Here is a 16,092-nt window from a genome sequence, read left to right as displayed (position 1 = left end):
AGCTGCCCGGTTACAAATCGTACCCGGGCCGAGGGGACAACACGCAGGTTGCCACCCTTGTCAAACGCAAAGTTACCGCGCTGCAGCACGAGACAGGGCACGCCCAATTAGATCACACTCTAATCGAAATGATACCGCGTAAGCGGAGAGAGAAAAGCCTATTCGTCTTAAACGTATACAGCTCTCCGAAACAGAGAAAGGATTGCGGCTTCAACAGGCTATTCGCAAAAACGAAACAGATAGCGGGCAAAAACCCTATCGTCATTGTCGGGGACTTTAACGCTCATCATCCCGCATGGGGATACAAATATATGCAAATCAAGGGCAGAGAACTCTGGGACAGCATTATCCATAATGAGCTCATCTTGATCACTGACCCCATCAAACCAACAAGACAGGGCAATAGCGTGAGTAGGGACACTACACCTGACTTAACACTCACCGGAGGCCAAATCACGGCAAGGTGGTGTAACACGGGGGAGGACCTAGGAAGCGACCACAAAATTATTGAGATTGTGGTAGAAGACGGACCGCCCACACCGAGACCCAAAAAGGTCGCAGCGGTAAATTGGGATCTATTCAGGGCGAACCTTCCTACCCGAGACGCAATCAGGGACATAGAATCTTGGGGCACAGACCTTCTCGCAGCAGTTAAAGAAGCCACCGAAGAGGTGGAAGCAGACGAAATGCAAGAGGAGGTAGACAGGCGTATGATAGGCCTGTGGCGCAAGAAAAGGGAGCTAGAAGAAAACCTTGCTCAAAACAAGGGGAACAGAAACATACGTAAGCTCCTAGCCAAACAGAATAGAGATATCGAGGAGCACGCGCTGAACTTAACCAGACAAAACTGGGGTAGTATCTGCGAGCAGATGGACCGCAGAATCAGCAAAGCCAACACGTGGAAAATGCTCAGACATCTCTTAGACCCGGACAAGACAAAGTATGAGGCACGACAACAACTACAGAAACTCGTATATAAATACGAAGGCACTAGCGATCAACTAATCTCTGAAGTGAGGGACAGGTACTTGAGGTGCACACCACCCACACCCCTCCCCGAGTACAAGGGCGCAGAGAATCCTCTTCTAGATGGGCCCATCACCATCGGAGAGGTTAGGGCGGAGTTGAACAGACTCAGAACTAAAACTGCGGCAGGTCCAGACAGAATCAGCAATCGCATGCTGAGGAATTTGGATGATGCATCAATTAGAAACCTAACAGCGTACATGCAGGAATGTTGGGACAAGGGCCGAATACCACCTTCGTGGAAAGAGGCCAACCTAGTCCTTATTCCAAAACAAGGTAAGAAACTAAGTCTCGAAAACCTGAGGCCCATTTCGCTTACTTCATGTGTAGGTAAGCTAATGGAGCACGTTATTCAAACGAGGCTAAACAGATTCCTAGAAGAACAAAAGCTTTACCCCGACACAATGATCGGATTCAGGACACATCTTTCTGCATGCGATGTTATGCTTCAACTTAAAGAACAAATGCTAGACAACGATACAGCTGATACCAGAGTAATAGTCGGCCTTGACGTGGCCAAAGCTTTTGACAACGTTGACCACGCAGCCATACTAGAACGCTTAGAAACTCTAAATGTAGGGGGAAAGGTATACAACTACGTGAAGGACTTTCTTTCAAACAGAACAGTTACTATCAGCCTAGGAGGGAAGGAAGAGAAAGGCATAAGGCTGGGCAACAAAGGTACTCCCCAAGGCTCGGTCCTATCACCGACACTCTTCAATATTGCAATGATTGGCTTACCACAGAAATTGACGCGTATAGAAGGGCTCAACCACACAATATACGCGGACGACCTCACCCTCTGGGTTACCAGAGGCAGTGACGCGCACATCGAAGGTACCCTCCAAAGAGCGATCGAGGAAATTGAGTCGTACCTAAAACAAGTAGGACTCAAATGTTCTGCCGAGAAACCTGAAGCGCTCTTCCTCGGCCCACAAAAGAGACGAACAAAGCCCCATGAACATGGGATAACGCTAACGGTAAACGGGGACAAAATACCATCAGTGGAGATGATTAGAGTACTGGGTCTTAGGATACAGACAAACGGTAAGAACACCGAAACGATACGAAAACTCGAATCGAGTGTAAGCCAGACGTGTAGGCTACTCAAAAGAATAGCAAATAAACACGCGGGAATGAAGGAGACGAACCTCTTAAGACTAGTTCAGTCATTTGTAATCAGCAGAATCACATACGTGGCACCATACCTACGGCTAGCCAAAGCAGAAAAAAACAAGATTGAAATCCTAATTAGGAAAGGCGTCAAAACCGCTCTGGGCCTCCCCCCGTACACATCCACCCAGAAAATTCTGAACATGGGGATTTCAAACACCCTAGACGAGCTCATTGAGGCTACCAGAGTAGCGCAACAACAACGACTTCTACGCAGCCATTCGGGGCTAAAAATACTAGAAAAGCTAGGCTTCGAACCTCGAGCGCGGCTCAAACACACGGAGAATATCCCAACAGACATAAGGAACAAAATCAGAATCCCACCACTCCCAAGGAATATGCATCCGGTACACCATGAGGGTAGGCGAAAGGACAGAGCGAAAGCTCTGCAGAAAAAATTAGCCAATAGACAGGACGTGGTTTACACGGACACGGCGGAATATGTAGGCAGAACGGGTTTCGTAGCCCTGGCGACCAGGGAGGGCGGAGACCGAGTCTCGTGCTGCAGCACCCAACAGAGTGATGCAACAGCGGCTGAGGAGGTAGCCATTGCGCTGGCTTTAACTCAACGGAATGTTAGGGTGATTATAACAGATTCCAAATCGGCTATCCGCAACTACAACGCAGGCAGGGTATCTGTCGAAGCAGTCAAAATTCTCACAGCCGGCCCGACACCGGCAGAACTAATTAACCTTGTTTGGACTCCGGCCCACGAGGGCCTCCGGGGAAACGAGACAGCGCACGCATTGGCCCGAGGACTCACACACCGGGACCCCAATGCGGTCTCGTCGAGTAGAGAGTCCCTTCAGACGAGCGAGGAGCTGAACACGTACCAAGATATTCTTAACCATTACAGATTAGGAAGACAGACATTACCTGGAGCATGCAAGGGCCTCAGCAAAAAGGAAGAGGTCATATGGAGAAAGTTACAGGCGGGAGTTTTTCCGAACCCACTCGCACTAAGCAGATGGCATCCGGCGATCCAAGACCCCAGGTGTAAACAGTGTAATGAAATAGCAGACATGATCCACATGGTGTGGACATGCCCTAGCCACAACGAACCAGACAGGAATATAGAGTCTTGGGAGGCTTTAATGGCCAGCCAGAAAGAAGAAGAACAAAAAGAAGTCATCCGTCTGGCCCTGGACACCGCTGATTCCCAAGGGATCCCAGCCTGCTGAAAGGGGAGGAAGATGACGGCGGTCAAGACTCAACTTTTTCGCCCTCTGATTCCTTGACGGGTGCAAATAAAGTTATTTCATCATCATCATCCTGACCCCGTGAGATTTGTATCACCGAGACTCTACTGCATTTCATTTTCTTTTGTCTTTTATAGTTTATAAAAGCTCCATTTTCGGCAAGAGTGGTCTTTTTGTGATTACAACGCAGTACTCCATCGATACAGAATCTATTAGTCCTCAGTGTCCCTTTAAAAGTCCCACTGGTTGGAATCGCAAATGTGAGTTCTGAATATAATTAAATTAACATTGCATCCAAAACTCACATTTGCAGATTTGGAGAACCTTCAGGACACAGTGCTACGGCAACGTCAATCTCGTTACCAGCCATATATATTTTTTTAAGTCAGGCTCATATGTAAAATGCTCAAGTAGCCTGAACAGTATACATGTCCTAACACTACTGCACAGAGCAAGCTGCAGAAGTGAGGCGGTATTTAATCTACTAGTCCTTTATCCTCACCATGTGATCTAGAACCATCTGGTGCATTCTCTGCTGAAGCGCATCGGCAGGACAGGCCATCCCGTCGGCGTCAAACTGCTGCTGTAGAGGAGCGGCTGCTGTCCGCGATGCCACAGGGTCTAGCAGGAGCCTGTCGTCACAGGGTGTGGCCGGGAAGCCCGAACTTGGCGTTCTGAATGCATACGAGATGGGGGTTGTACACAGTAGCGATGTCGAAATGATAGATGTTTAACTGCTGAACAGAGCCAAGTTGCCGACTCATCTTTCAGAAACTGAAATTATAGACATCTCAATTATTCGGACAGTTTATCAGAGCTACCCAAACGCTATAAATTCCCAATAGGATTTTTTTTTTGCTCAGACTGCTCAACTATTCGAACTTTTTTTCCATCCCCTTCTTAAGTTTGAAAGGTAGCAGGCGACTCTGCATATGCTTAAGAAGACCGACCATACAAAAATTTATTTTCAAAACTAAAGTCTTCATATCCTTGAAGTGCCTGTCTACAGACTCCACTGGACCACAAGAGGGCCTTTTATTTTATTTAAAGTACTATTAAAGAAGAAAGTTCCACTGTGCAAGTAAAAAAAAAAAAACTTGAGGGGAAACATAAGCTTCGCCCTAAGGGTACGATGCGATACCATTAAAAGGTCTCTTCAGCGGCCAGGAGCCCTCTTTGCGCATCTCTTCACAGACACTGATACTGTTCTTTTTTTTTGCCACCACATAGCGCTTAACCTACCCTTAAGAGTGCAATGCAATAGGTTTTGAGATCCCTCCTATGCAAGCACTCCTTGTCTGTCGCCTAGACTCTGCCTACATGCCCATATACACGGAATTTATCATTTTCTACTTTAAATACATAGATCGTGGGAAATCCTCATATCACTCCTGGTGCAAGCGGTGAAGCAGTTAGACAATGCGTCACTGCCCCGACAGGTGGCTGTTTGAAACACAGCCACTGGCGGGGCTTGTGATACCAAGGTTGCTTTTTGCTTCCCAAGCAACCTCTAGCAACCAATCATTAATGACTGCCACCTGCCATAGTGGGCAGGTTATGATGACGTCACAAGGCCACGTGATCTAGGTGGCTTTTTTTTGTGCGTTACTGCATTAAAAAAAGGTTCCAGGCTTCCTGTTACCCTCCAGAGTGAAGACAAACAGTGACAGCTGCATCCACTGTACGCGAGTGTCCACTGTGCGGCTGGGCCATGCCTATGTGGAATATGTGACCACACCAGTACCACCTACTAAGAAGGCTGCCATTTACTCCGGAAAGCAGGTAAGCAATGTTTCCAGAAGAACAATCACTAAACGATAAGGCAGGATGCGAACTTAGAGAATGCTGTCAAGACGGAACACAAGTTTCTGTATATATTTTGCAACTATAGAAGTCTAACAACAATGAAAATATGCATTTTAACGCGAAAGCGTTAGGGAGCTCCTGTTGCAGAAAATCCGGCGTTGTCGGCATTGTTGACCGCGAACGAAAAATCCGCACAGAAGCAACCTACGAGGCAGGTGGGCCACCTAGATCACGTAACCTTGCGGCGTCATCACAACCTGCTCACTGGATAGTGAGCAAACTACCTATCGCGGCACGTGCTAGTCAAAATTAATGATTGCTCACTTGGAAAGAGCAACCTGGGTCGCACAAGGCCCAACGATGGCAGCACTTGCCATCGCAGGGCAGTAGTTAAATCGCTTAACCGCTGCACCACTTCGCCAGGAGCGGTATGAGGGCTCCCAGGAATCAATGAATATAATGTAGAAAGTGACCAATTCTGCATATATGGGAATTAACCCAATGCGCTACTGTATCATACCCTTAAGGCGGGGCTTAAGTGCCCCCTCCAATTTTCATGCATACCGTTGCACAGTTGGTTGTAGTGATGGGGCACCACGGATATCACTTAACTTTAAAAGTTGCAGCAAAGGTGAATGAGATGCGAGCACTGTTCATAAATCATGTGCGATTTCCAACCATTTGCACGTCGACAGAAGGAAAATGCAATGACTGCACCACACAGTGAAAAGATCAATTGAGGATGCTAGAGAACCAGGCTCCTGAAGAAGTAAATGATAGCTTGCACATTGTGACCACTGTTTTGGATCAATGCAACTAGAGCTTACCCTAAGCTTCAAGGATCCACAAATGAGCTACAACGTACTATTTGTTGAGGGGGTCATGAGTAAGCAGCACGCAAAATTAACAGCTTTCTTTTGCAGGAAACAAAAATTACAGGCAGCAATAGACAGAGCTTTTTTAAAACAATCTTTCCCCTAGCCCAAGTGTTTCTCAGGGCACGGGCAATAAACACATAATTGTCAAGTGGCATTAAAGGGGCTGTGAAAGGAGGTCTCAACAAAGATGCAATGTGCCTAGAACGCTAAAGAACGCCGCTTCACAAATTTTTCACGTGCCCTCCAGCAAGAATATTTTAGATGTGTTTTGTGGAAGCTGAGTTATCTATAGTCAAAATTTGAATTTCCGCATCTTCGCGCCTTTCCCTCTCCTCTTGTCACTTTGTGTACGCTGAAATGTCGGTGCTCCTCCGCCGGCCTCTCACACTCGGCCCACCACCGGCTGCCGACGTGCGCGAACCAATGATAGCAGTCCGCTGCTGATGTAATGAGCGCGGATTCGGGCGAAAGCCCAGCACCGCAGGTCGCCACTAGGCGTGGAAGTGGGAGTTTTAAAAATTGCATTGTAAATTATCGGCTCGCTTTTGAGGTCTTGTATGTGGCATGAACGCTCGTTGGCCTGTACTCTACATAACGCGGGCATTTTATAGACAACCTCAAACACCCTTTTCAGGGACCCTTTAATTTCAGCAATTGTAGGAGACTCATAACTAAGGCTCCTAAATTTTCCAGCGGAAAATTTTAAATTCCAACATGTGAGAACGAATAATCTGCAATATTCCATAGGAACCCTCTCCCACATGTTAACGCAGCACGCGCCCTTTCGAGCGGCAGCATTCTTTGCCTCAATGGTCGATAAGTTGGCTTTTCCCCGCGGCTCTTGAGCCTAGTGGGTGAATTTGATGCAAACATATCATAAACAGCAAAAAAAATATATATATAATTGCAGTTTGGTTTTAAACACAAAGTGGTTTTGGAAAAAGAAGGTCTAAGCAAAAAAACGCATTATATCTGTGCAAACATGGTAACACAAAACCTTACTATAACGAACACAGATATTACGAATTATTGGCTATATCAGCGTTCTTAAATATTTTTCACTAACCATCCTGTGTTCACGTTGACTGTTATGTAGTTGGTGAAAAGGGTGATACCTTTTGTTCCGGCGCCCCAATTCTAACACGATGTCACTGTAACGCGGGGAAGCCACCCTAGCTGGCGTCTGACCTGCCACCGCCGTGTAACTGCAATGCTGTGTAGGGAAGCCAATCTAACTGGCGTTCGGCGCTTTGTTTTCAGCGGCCTTCATAATCGCCGCGGGCGGCTTCGAAACAGTGTTAAAACTATATATATCACGAATTTCAGCTATATCGAACTATTTCACGATTCTTTTACCCATTTGCTATAACAAGGTTTGACTGTACTGGGGCCGTATTCAGAGTTTGTGTCACAATAAAAAGCGTCACAATCTGCCGCAGCGGCCATGCCTGAGTGGTCGAAATGCCGGAAGCGGATGTCGGTTCGGTTGCGACTGTAAGCGGCGGCAGGATGTCACTCCATTGCGGTTGCCGAAGCGCATGGTACGCTATGTGTTTGACATCAGCAGTCCGTTTTTTTTTTTACTCTTCTTGCTGCACCCGAACCAATCAAATCCGCTTCCGCCGTTTCGACCAATCAGGTGCGGCCGCTGCGGCAGATTATGATGCTTTTTATTATGACACCAACTCGGAATACGGACCCTGCTTTCAACAGGCACCAGTTTTGCGACATGTCCCACAGAAGCGTGCGGGCAAGTTGCTGCCTGAACAGCAGCGCTTGACATGCTAGCTTGCCTGGACGGATGGGGGAGCAAGTGTGGCAAGGCATCAGCAGAACTTTGTTCGTTACCAGACTCTACATTTCAAGAGAATTCAGACGATTAAATTAATCACATGCCAATCCCCCTAATGTTCCTAATGACATCCACAAACACAAAACCATAAAGAAAGATTTTGGCTAACACAAAATTCCGAGAAAAATACTGAAATCCTTAATTTTTTTCGCAGAACCCTAGAAAACTAGACGCCTTGCTCATTATAAAGCAAGCTGGCTAAAGCACTGGTGGAGACGTAGCAACAAGGAAGAGTTAAGTAAACAGAAAAACTCCTGACAGATGGTTAACTTAACAATAAAGTCTTGTAGCGCCCTCTCTTGGGTGGCACCGGGAACCCGGATAGCGCGCGCCACCCGGCGAAGACAATAAAGACGGCATCTGGCCGTAGCTCGTGCAGCCACGGCTCGCGAGGCACAGCTGGCAGTTCTGTTCTGGTGTCGGTTCGCAGCAGTGGTCTTATTCCTTCGCTCCTGAGGCGTTAAGCCTACATTGCTGACCTAGGACGAGCAATGACCGGAATTCACGGAACAGGACTCACGTCCGCAGGATGTCTCGTCACTGCATGTTTGCCTCCCACCTTTCTGGCCCCAGAACCCGCAAGTTTGGTTCCACCAGATCGAGGAGCAATTTTGCCTCTCCCAACATCAGCTCGGTGACGACGCGCTACTACCATGTCGCCTTGAGCCTTCCTCCTGACATTGCCGGTGAGCTCTCCGATGTTCTCTCCGCCCCCATGGGTGCTACACCATATCAGCACCTGGAAACCAAGCTGCTGGAGAGATTTATGCCGTCGGAACGCACCCGCCTCCAGCAGCTCCTTACCCAGGAAGACCTTGGCGACCGGCGCCCTTTCCAGCTTCTGCACCGGATGCCACAACTTCTCGGGGAGCGCGATATCCCATACCACTCGGCATTGCTTCGAGAGCTTTTCCTCCAATGCCTTCCCCAGCCCATCCGCCTCGTCCTTGCGGCGGCCGGTGACGTCACCCTCGACCGCCTGGCTGAGCTCGCTGATAACGTTCATGAGGCGACCTCCCCGTCCGTCACAGCTGTTTTGCCGCCTATAGACCCGCCGATTTCACGCCTTGAGGGACGTCTCGATGAGCTTGCCGCCTCAATCGCCGCACTCCGCAGCCTACCCCAAGAGACCCGGCCTCCTCGTTTCGATCAGCGCGCTCTTTCGCGCCCACATCAAGCTCGGAGTACCAGCCCTCCGTCTCTCTGCTGGTACCACCGGCGTTTTCGACACCGGGCCACAAAGTGTATACCGCCCTGTTCATGGCCGGGGCAACACCCGCCGGGATCACTAACGGCGGCGTGTGGTCCCGCCAGTCGTCCGAGCCACCTGTTTATGGTAACTGACAAGTTCTCCGGCACCCGGTTCCTTATAGACACGGCCGCGGAAATAAGCAACGTTCCACCGACTAAGGCTGATCGTTCCAAGTCATCAGGGCAGTCGCTCCGTGCTGCCAACGCCTCGTCTATCGCCACGGACTACGATCTCTCACCCTCAACTTTGGGCTGCGCCGCACTTTTCGATGGGTCTTCGTCATCGCAGACGTGGCTCACACGATCATCGGCTCAGACTTCCTCTCATATTTCGACTTGGACGTCAGCGTGCGGCATCGTCGTCTTACCGACGGTTTAACTCATCTCTCCATCTTGGGAGTCTTGTCCGACCTTGCTCCCATGGGCATCCGCACGCTGATACCTTCCTCTAAGTTCAAAAAAGCGTTGGCGGATTTCCCGAAGCTGACCAAGCCATGCAACCTCACTCAGGCGCCTAAAAATACGGTGACACACCACATCGTCACCCAGGGTCCACCCGCAGCTGCTCGACCACGCCGCTTGTTTGGAGACCGTCTAGCTATCGCCAAACGTGAGTTCGACCACATGCTGCAGCTCGGCATTATACACCCGTCGTCCAGTTCGTGGGCCTCTCCGCTTCATCTAGTGCCCAAGCGTGATCCTGGTGACTGGCATCCCTGTGGCGACTATCGGGCGTTGAATGCCAAGACTGTCCACGACAGCTATCCCCTGCCCCACATCCAGGACTTTACGTCGCGCCTCGCCGGCTGCACCATTTTTAGCAAAGTTGACTTGTTAAGGCGTATCACCAAATTCCCATCGAACCCGCCGGCATACCTAAGACCGCCATCACGACACCCTTTGGTCTGTTTGGGTACGTGCGGATGCCTTTTGGACTATGCAATTCGGCTCAAACCTTCCAGCAGTTCATGGCTGAGGTCACGTGGGGCCTACCGACTGTATTCGCGTACCTTGATGATGTCCTTATCGCCAGCCCTACGCCTGAAGATCATGAGCAACACCTACGTGCTTTGTTCCAGCGTCTACAGCAGTGCGGCCTGGTTGTGAACACCTCCAAGTGTGTTTTTGGTGCATCTGAGCTCGAGTTTTTGGGTCATCACATATCCTCAGAGTACCCGCCCTCTCGCGTCCCACGTCCAGGCCATCGAGAATTATCCCGAGCCTACAACACTGCGCCACCTACGACAATTCCTGGGGCATGTGAATTTTTCCAGGCGCTTTATCCCGCACTGTGCAGAGCTGCTTCGCCCACTCACCGACCTCCTCCGGTCAACCGCTGGCCCGTCCTCTGCCATTTCTTGGTCATCAGAAGCCCAGGCCGCCTTTACTGCCGCAAAGCAAGCAGTCACGAACGCCGTGCTTCTTGTCCATCCACGCAGCAATGCCCCTACGAGATTGATGGTGGATGCCTCCAGCGTGGCCGTCGGAGCAGTTTTACAGCAGTACATTAACTCCGAGTGGAGACCATTGTCTTTTTACTCTCGGAAGCTACTTCCTACTGAGACCTGCTAGAGCGTCTTCGGCCGAGAGCTCCCAGCCATCTACTCCGCGATACAGCACTTTCGGCATTTTGTAGAAGGATGCCAGTTTCACATGCTGACCGATCATAAGCCACTGGCATATGTGTTCCGCACCAACTCATCGAAGTGCGTGTCACGCGAACTCTGTCAGCTTGCTTATATCTCGGAGTTTACTACTGACATCCGCCACGTGAAAGGTGCCGGCAACACCGCCACTGATGCCCTCTCTCGTATAGCCGCGGTAGCCACTCCATCTCCCACCGTCGACTGGGCCGCATTCTACTGCCCAGCAGAATGACCATGAGCTCGCGAGAGAACCCTCGTTCTCTCCGACTACGGCTTGTGCCCCGCCCCTGCTCGCCTGAGCCCTTGTGGTGCGATGTCTCAACGGACCTTCCCAGCCCTTTTGTTCCGGCTTCACTACGTCGCCCCATCTTTTCATTCTCTACATGAGATATGCCACCCAGGCATTCGGGCTACTCAGCGCCTTCTCACCCAGCGCTATGTTTGGCCCAGCATCAACGCTGATGGGCACGCTTGGACACGCCTGTGTCTGCCCTGCCAGACGACCAAGGTCGGTCGTCACACCAAGACGCCTTCCCAAGCCTTCCTCTACCACCTGGCCGTCATTTCGACCATGTACATCTAGACATCGTGGGCCCTCTACATGTGTCTTCAGGCTACCGTTATATGCTTACCATGGTCGACCGCTTCACTCGCTAGGAGGCAGTCCCCATTCCTGACATCACTGCAGAGACTGTTTCTCGGGCCTTCATTTCTGCGTGGGTGTCCTGATTTGGTTGTCCTGGCACCGTGACAACCGACCGTGGAGGCCAGTTTGAGTCCTCCCTGTCTGCTTCCCTTAATCATATTCTCGGCGCCAGGCATTGCTGTACCGTACCACTGCATATCACCCGTGTGCCAACAGCATGGTGGAACGCCTTTACCGCCAACTGAAGGCCGCCCTAGCTGCCCGTCTCAATTGTGCCACTTGGGTTGACTCCTTGCCCCTTGTGCTCCTTAGTCTAAGGGCCATCATCCGGGAAGACTTGCAGTGCTCAGCTGCAGAGCCGGTGTATAATAGTGCGCTGCGTCTTCCAGGAGACTTCTTTACATCCCAGCAGCTCCCAGCCCAGCCCCAAGAATTCCTTCAACGCCTGCTGGACTGCGTTAAAGACCTCTGGCCTACTCCACCGCGTCCGTCCCGCTACCATACCATTTTCGTGCACCCTGACCTGGCCACTTCGACCCACGTTTTTGTGCACCGCGACACTGTCCACGCTCCACTAACACCGGCCCATGACGGACCCCGAAAACCGCCACTCTCGTACAGAACGGTTGTGAAGAGACCGTCAGCCTAGACCGCCTTAAGCCGGCTTACGTGGAGACCGCACTGGACAGTCTCGCACCGCCGCCTGACCTAGTGCTCCAGTGCCAGCGCCGGCCCTCCGTCCGTTTTGACTTCCAGTCTATGCGGGGGGTCCTGTAGCGCCCCCTTTCTTGGGTGGTGCCGGGAACCCGGATAGCGCACACCACCCGGCGAAGACAATAATGACGGCACCTGGCCGTGGCTCGTGCAGCCATTGCTCGCGAGCCACGGCTGGCAGTTCTGTTCTGGTGTTGGTTCGCAGCAGTGGTCTTGTTCCTTCGCTCCTAAGACGTTAAGCCTACAGTCTTGTCTTTTTGTGACCTCCTTCCCAGACAAAAATGAAAGACGAAAATGGGCAGAGAACTGACCTTGAGTGTAGAGGTGTGGAATAGTGGGAACCCCGCCCATTGGTAGCAGCACGAGCCAGGGAACTATGAGTCGCGGCCAGCAGGTTCTCGCCGTTTTTGTGCGCCAGCCAGTACGGACACTTGTTGGGTGCCACGTCCTCCACAGGCAGTTCTGAGAATGGGTACACAGCCGAACTGCTGATATCCGTCGTGCTCGTACTGGCTGTGTTGCTGAGAAGGTGCGCTTGCCGCTGCAACGCAGACGCAGTCTCCACGGTGTCCTCGCCATCCTTTTCTCTCTGTTCTTCCACTGCCTCCTCCGCCATGGCTGGGGCATGTATCTCACCAACCTCACTGACAAGTGTGTCGGTCGAGTCCTCAATAGATGATGCCACATGCTGCTGCTTCTGCTGTTCCTGCTGCCCAGGCTCTTGCATGCTGCCATTCTCAGCAGCAGCGTCAGCAGTCCTCGAGCTCTTCTCTGGAGCAACATCCTCTCCGTGGTTGACATTCAATGCGCCGTTGCTCAAGCTGCGCCGGCAGGTTGGTGACTGAGTGGTGGCCTCATCGTGCCCGTGCATCTCCGAAGGCTGCAGCCCCTTCAGACTTGGATCGCTGAGCCGCCGCTGATGTTTTTCGGCGGGTGGTGACTGTTCAGACTGGCTGCCCGCAAAGAGCGAGTCCACAGACTTGGTCTTGACGAGGTTTGACACGTCGCTTCCCCCAGCTGGCTCAGGTGGAGTCTCTTCTGCTGGCTCTGGGGCTTCCGAGGGTGGTGTGGAAGGTGGGCCCTGAGACAGCGGCCCTATTGAGGGCTGCAGATACACCTCACTCCAGAAATGTAGGTCCCGCACCTGGCACTGGGGCCTCAGAACCTGTTAACAAAAAATGAACCATTGAACGTCAGATTATTAATGCCAACCACAGAACTTATTACCTTAGGCCTTAGACCTTATTAAAAGCCTTCCATAACATGCAAAAATGACCAGCAGTGCAGAGGCGGCTGTTGCCTCTGCACACAGTGTGGCATCTAGCTGTGGCATTAGCAGAATTTTGTGCTGTGTGTTACTGCTGCTGTAACAATTAATTTGCAACTGTCAGCACCAATTTACTAAAATGAAGACTCGCGACAATATGCAAATGTTCCTACCATTGCAGCTTGGCTGTAACCTACATAGCTGTCCACACCTGTGTGCTTCCAGATGAGCTGGTGTATCAAGTTACTTACAACAGGCACTTTGCAAATGTCCTATAATCTTCCTCGAAAAATTTGATTAGTTGCCCCAAGCCACTTGCACTAATTGGTCATTGGACAGGCATATAAGAGAGGTTTCAACAGCAAGTTTGACGCAAGAAAAGAAGAAAAGACATGACTGGAGTTAGCTCTAAAAAATCATGACATGCTTATACAAACGTTGCGAACAAAATCAGCAGTTAGCATGCTGAAATATTGGCCTTGGGTTTGGTTATCAACAAGAGGAGCTGTATTCTAAAACAGTCAATATGCATAGGCAGTAACAAAATATAAGTTAGTAAATGCAAAATGCCAATACAGAAGGATAGGATAGGATAACTTTATTGAGCTCTAGCGCAAGTGCTTTTATGCGGTTCAGGTGAGTCCATCTCCGCAACAGTCGGTTGCCCCTATTCCAGGGCTCCGCTGGATGCTGCTGTCAACTGAGCTCGCCATATCAGACCGATCTGGTCATCCTGGCAGTCGCTGGAGAGCATACCCTCCCATTGCTCCGCACTTGGGTTTGGTATAATTAGAACGACATCGACTTTTTGACATGCCCATGTTATGTGATATAGTGAAAACTTGTTCAGGTGTACTCGTTTTAGAGGCCGTTCTGCTTGGGATGTATTTGCACGAAATCCTCGACTCTGCTTCCAATAAACCTCATGCATTTGGTGACCACAATGTAATGGCCTACTGCAAACGCCTAGGTTATCGCTCATACTTATCTTCACGAAGCTGAAGGATACTCTCATTACTAAGCCGCACATTGCAAGGAAACTTCACCAATGGTACTAATATGTAGATCGCAGAAACATGTTGATACTGATACAGCGTAGCATGCGATGAGTACACTTAAAGCTGATGATATGCCTGGAGAGAAAGGAACTCTACACTCCTGTTACCATGGGCATCAGTGGTGCCTCTGCTGCTCTGCCACCATACCCTCCGCAGGCGCTGGTACCTTGAATGGCCACAGTCCGAGCCGTGCAGATATGCCCATCACCACAGCTATCACTTTTCACTGTCACGCTATACGATGACTCAGCTCCTCCGTAGCACTGTAGCTCCGCACTTTAGGCTGGCTGCAACAAGCATTCGTTTTCCTTTATGTGCCGCCACCATTGCTGCATGGCTGAGATTTGGCCCCATCTTGTTGAATTGTCACGTTATTGCCATCGGCATGGATTGCTACCCACATCGGCATTGCTACCCACATCCAGTGCTTCCCAAGTGACATCACTGCCTAGTGCTTCTCGCGCTGGGGCGGAGCTTTGGGTGTCGAGACTATTGACTACTACAGGCGACGACGCCTGTGAAGAGCTGAAGTTTTGCAGTGGGAAGGCACTACGGAAACTGCCACCTTTTGTTTGTTAGGGGACATAGACACTGCAGTCGGGACGTCTCCAGTGTGGCCCGATAATGATATTGTTAGCTGCATCCATGGCAAAACGTCACCCAATGCAAACGACACCGACTTGGAAGCTGAAGACATCCCGGGCCCTATCGATGGACATATTTGGTGCACACTAGACTTGCTTTGCCTGTTCACACAAAAGGAACAGTTGGGGCCTGCTTTAAGTGCCTCAGAGTCTGCACTAGTAGCTGCAAGGCCACCTCAATGGCAGACATAAGCAATGAATTTCTGTAGTCTTACGAGAATAAAAGCTTCCAGGTCTGCCTTCCTTCACGGAACATCTCAGGTATTATGCTTTACCAGATCAGTGGATATACCTAAGGTGTTTTCGGTTAGGGTGTACTCCTCCTTTGCGGGCAGTTTTTCCGTGGTCCCACGAAGTTGCCTTAATGAGGTTTCACTGTACTCGGATAACTAGTCAGTGCCCTGCAATGCTCCAAACAGCTTGTAGCTTGCCTCCGATAACAAATGCAAAAAAAAAAAAAGCTTCAAGACAGAGAGAAAAATGCAATGTGGTGAGCTAACCTGGTCGGTGTGGCTGTACAGGTAGTTGAAGTACTGCTCGGGCCTAGCCTTAAGGAAAGACCACACAGAGAACGTCCTTGCGGCAACTGCTTCCTTTTGGCGCTCCATGGCACTGTTCCCCAAGAAGTCTCCAAACAGACCCGAATATGTGTGCTGGGCCAGCTTCACCTGTTGTCGCAGGGCAAAATAAACATGGAAATGTATGAGCAAATGCTGTTCAAATTATAAAAGCAGGCATATAAAAAAAGAGAAGAACAAACACTACAAGTAGCACAAGCAGGTACAAGTATGTGCCTGACCACATTAGCTTGCATCCAAAAAAACTGCCAATATCCAAGCTGCCGTATACAGTAAAATCTCTGACACGAACACGGTTGATATGAATTTCGAGATTATACGAATTTGTGAAGTTCTCTGACCGGAGTTCATTGT

The 16,092-nt window shown here is 50.2% G+C and overlaps 1 protein-coding gene across 9 annotated transcripts in view; it reads right to left on the bottom strand.

Moving 5' to 3' along the window:
- The window catches only part of LOC144121469 (phosphatidylinositol-3,5-bisphosphate 3-phosphatase MTMR3), a 59,460-nt gene that overhangs the window by 9,719 nt on the left and 33,649 nt on the right, over positions 1–16,092 (bottom strand). For all 9 annotated transcript variants that reach the window (XR_013312622.1, XR_013312621.1, XM_077654685.1 and 6 more), the window contains exons 10-12: positions 15,661–15,828; positions 12,503–13,356; positions 3,901–4,072 (exon numbers count right to left, since the gene is read on the bottom strand). Coding sequence is in view for 7 of the 9 variants with exons in the window: in XM_077654685.1 (XP_077510811.1) it covers positions 3,901–4,072; positions 12,503–13,356; positions 15,661–15,828 (1,194 nt within the window). In the remaining 2 variants the exon portion in view is untranslated. The remainder of the gene's footprint in view (positions 1–3,900; positions 4,073–12,502; positions 13,357–15,660; positions 15,829–16,092) is intronic.

This window comes from Amblyomma americanum, chromosome 2 (genome assembly GCF_052857255.1).
Source record: "Amblyomma americanum isolate KBUSLIRL-KWMA chromosome 2, ASM5285725v1, whole genome shotgun sequence".
Lineage (NCBI taxonomy): Eukaryota > Metazoa > Arthropoda > Arachnida > Ixodida > Ixodidae > Amblyomma > Amblyomma americanum.
Note: the sequence above shows the minus strand (reverse complement) of the source record. Positions and strands in the feature narration are given on the sequence as shown.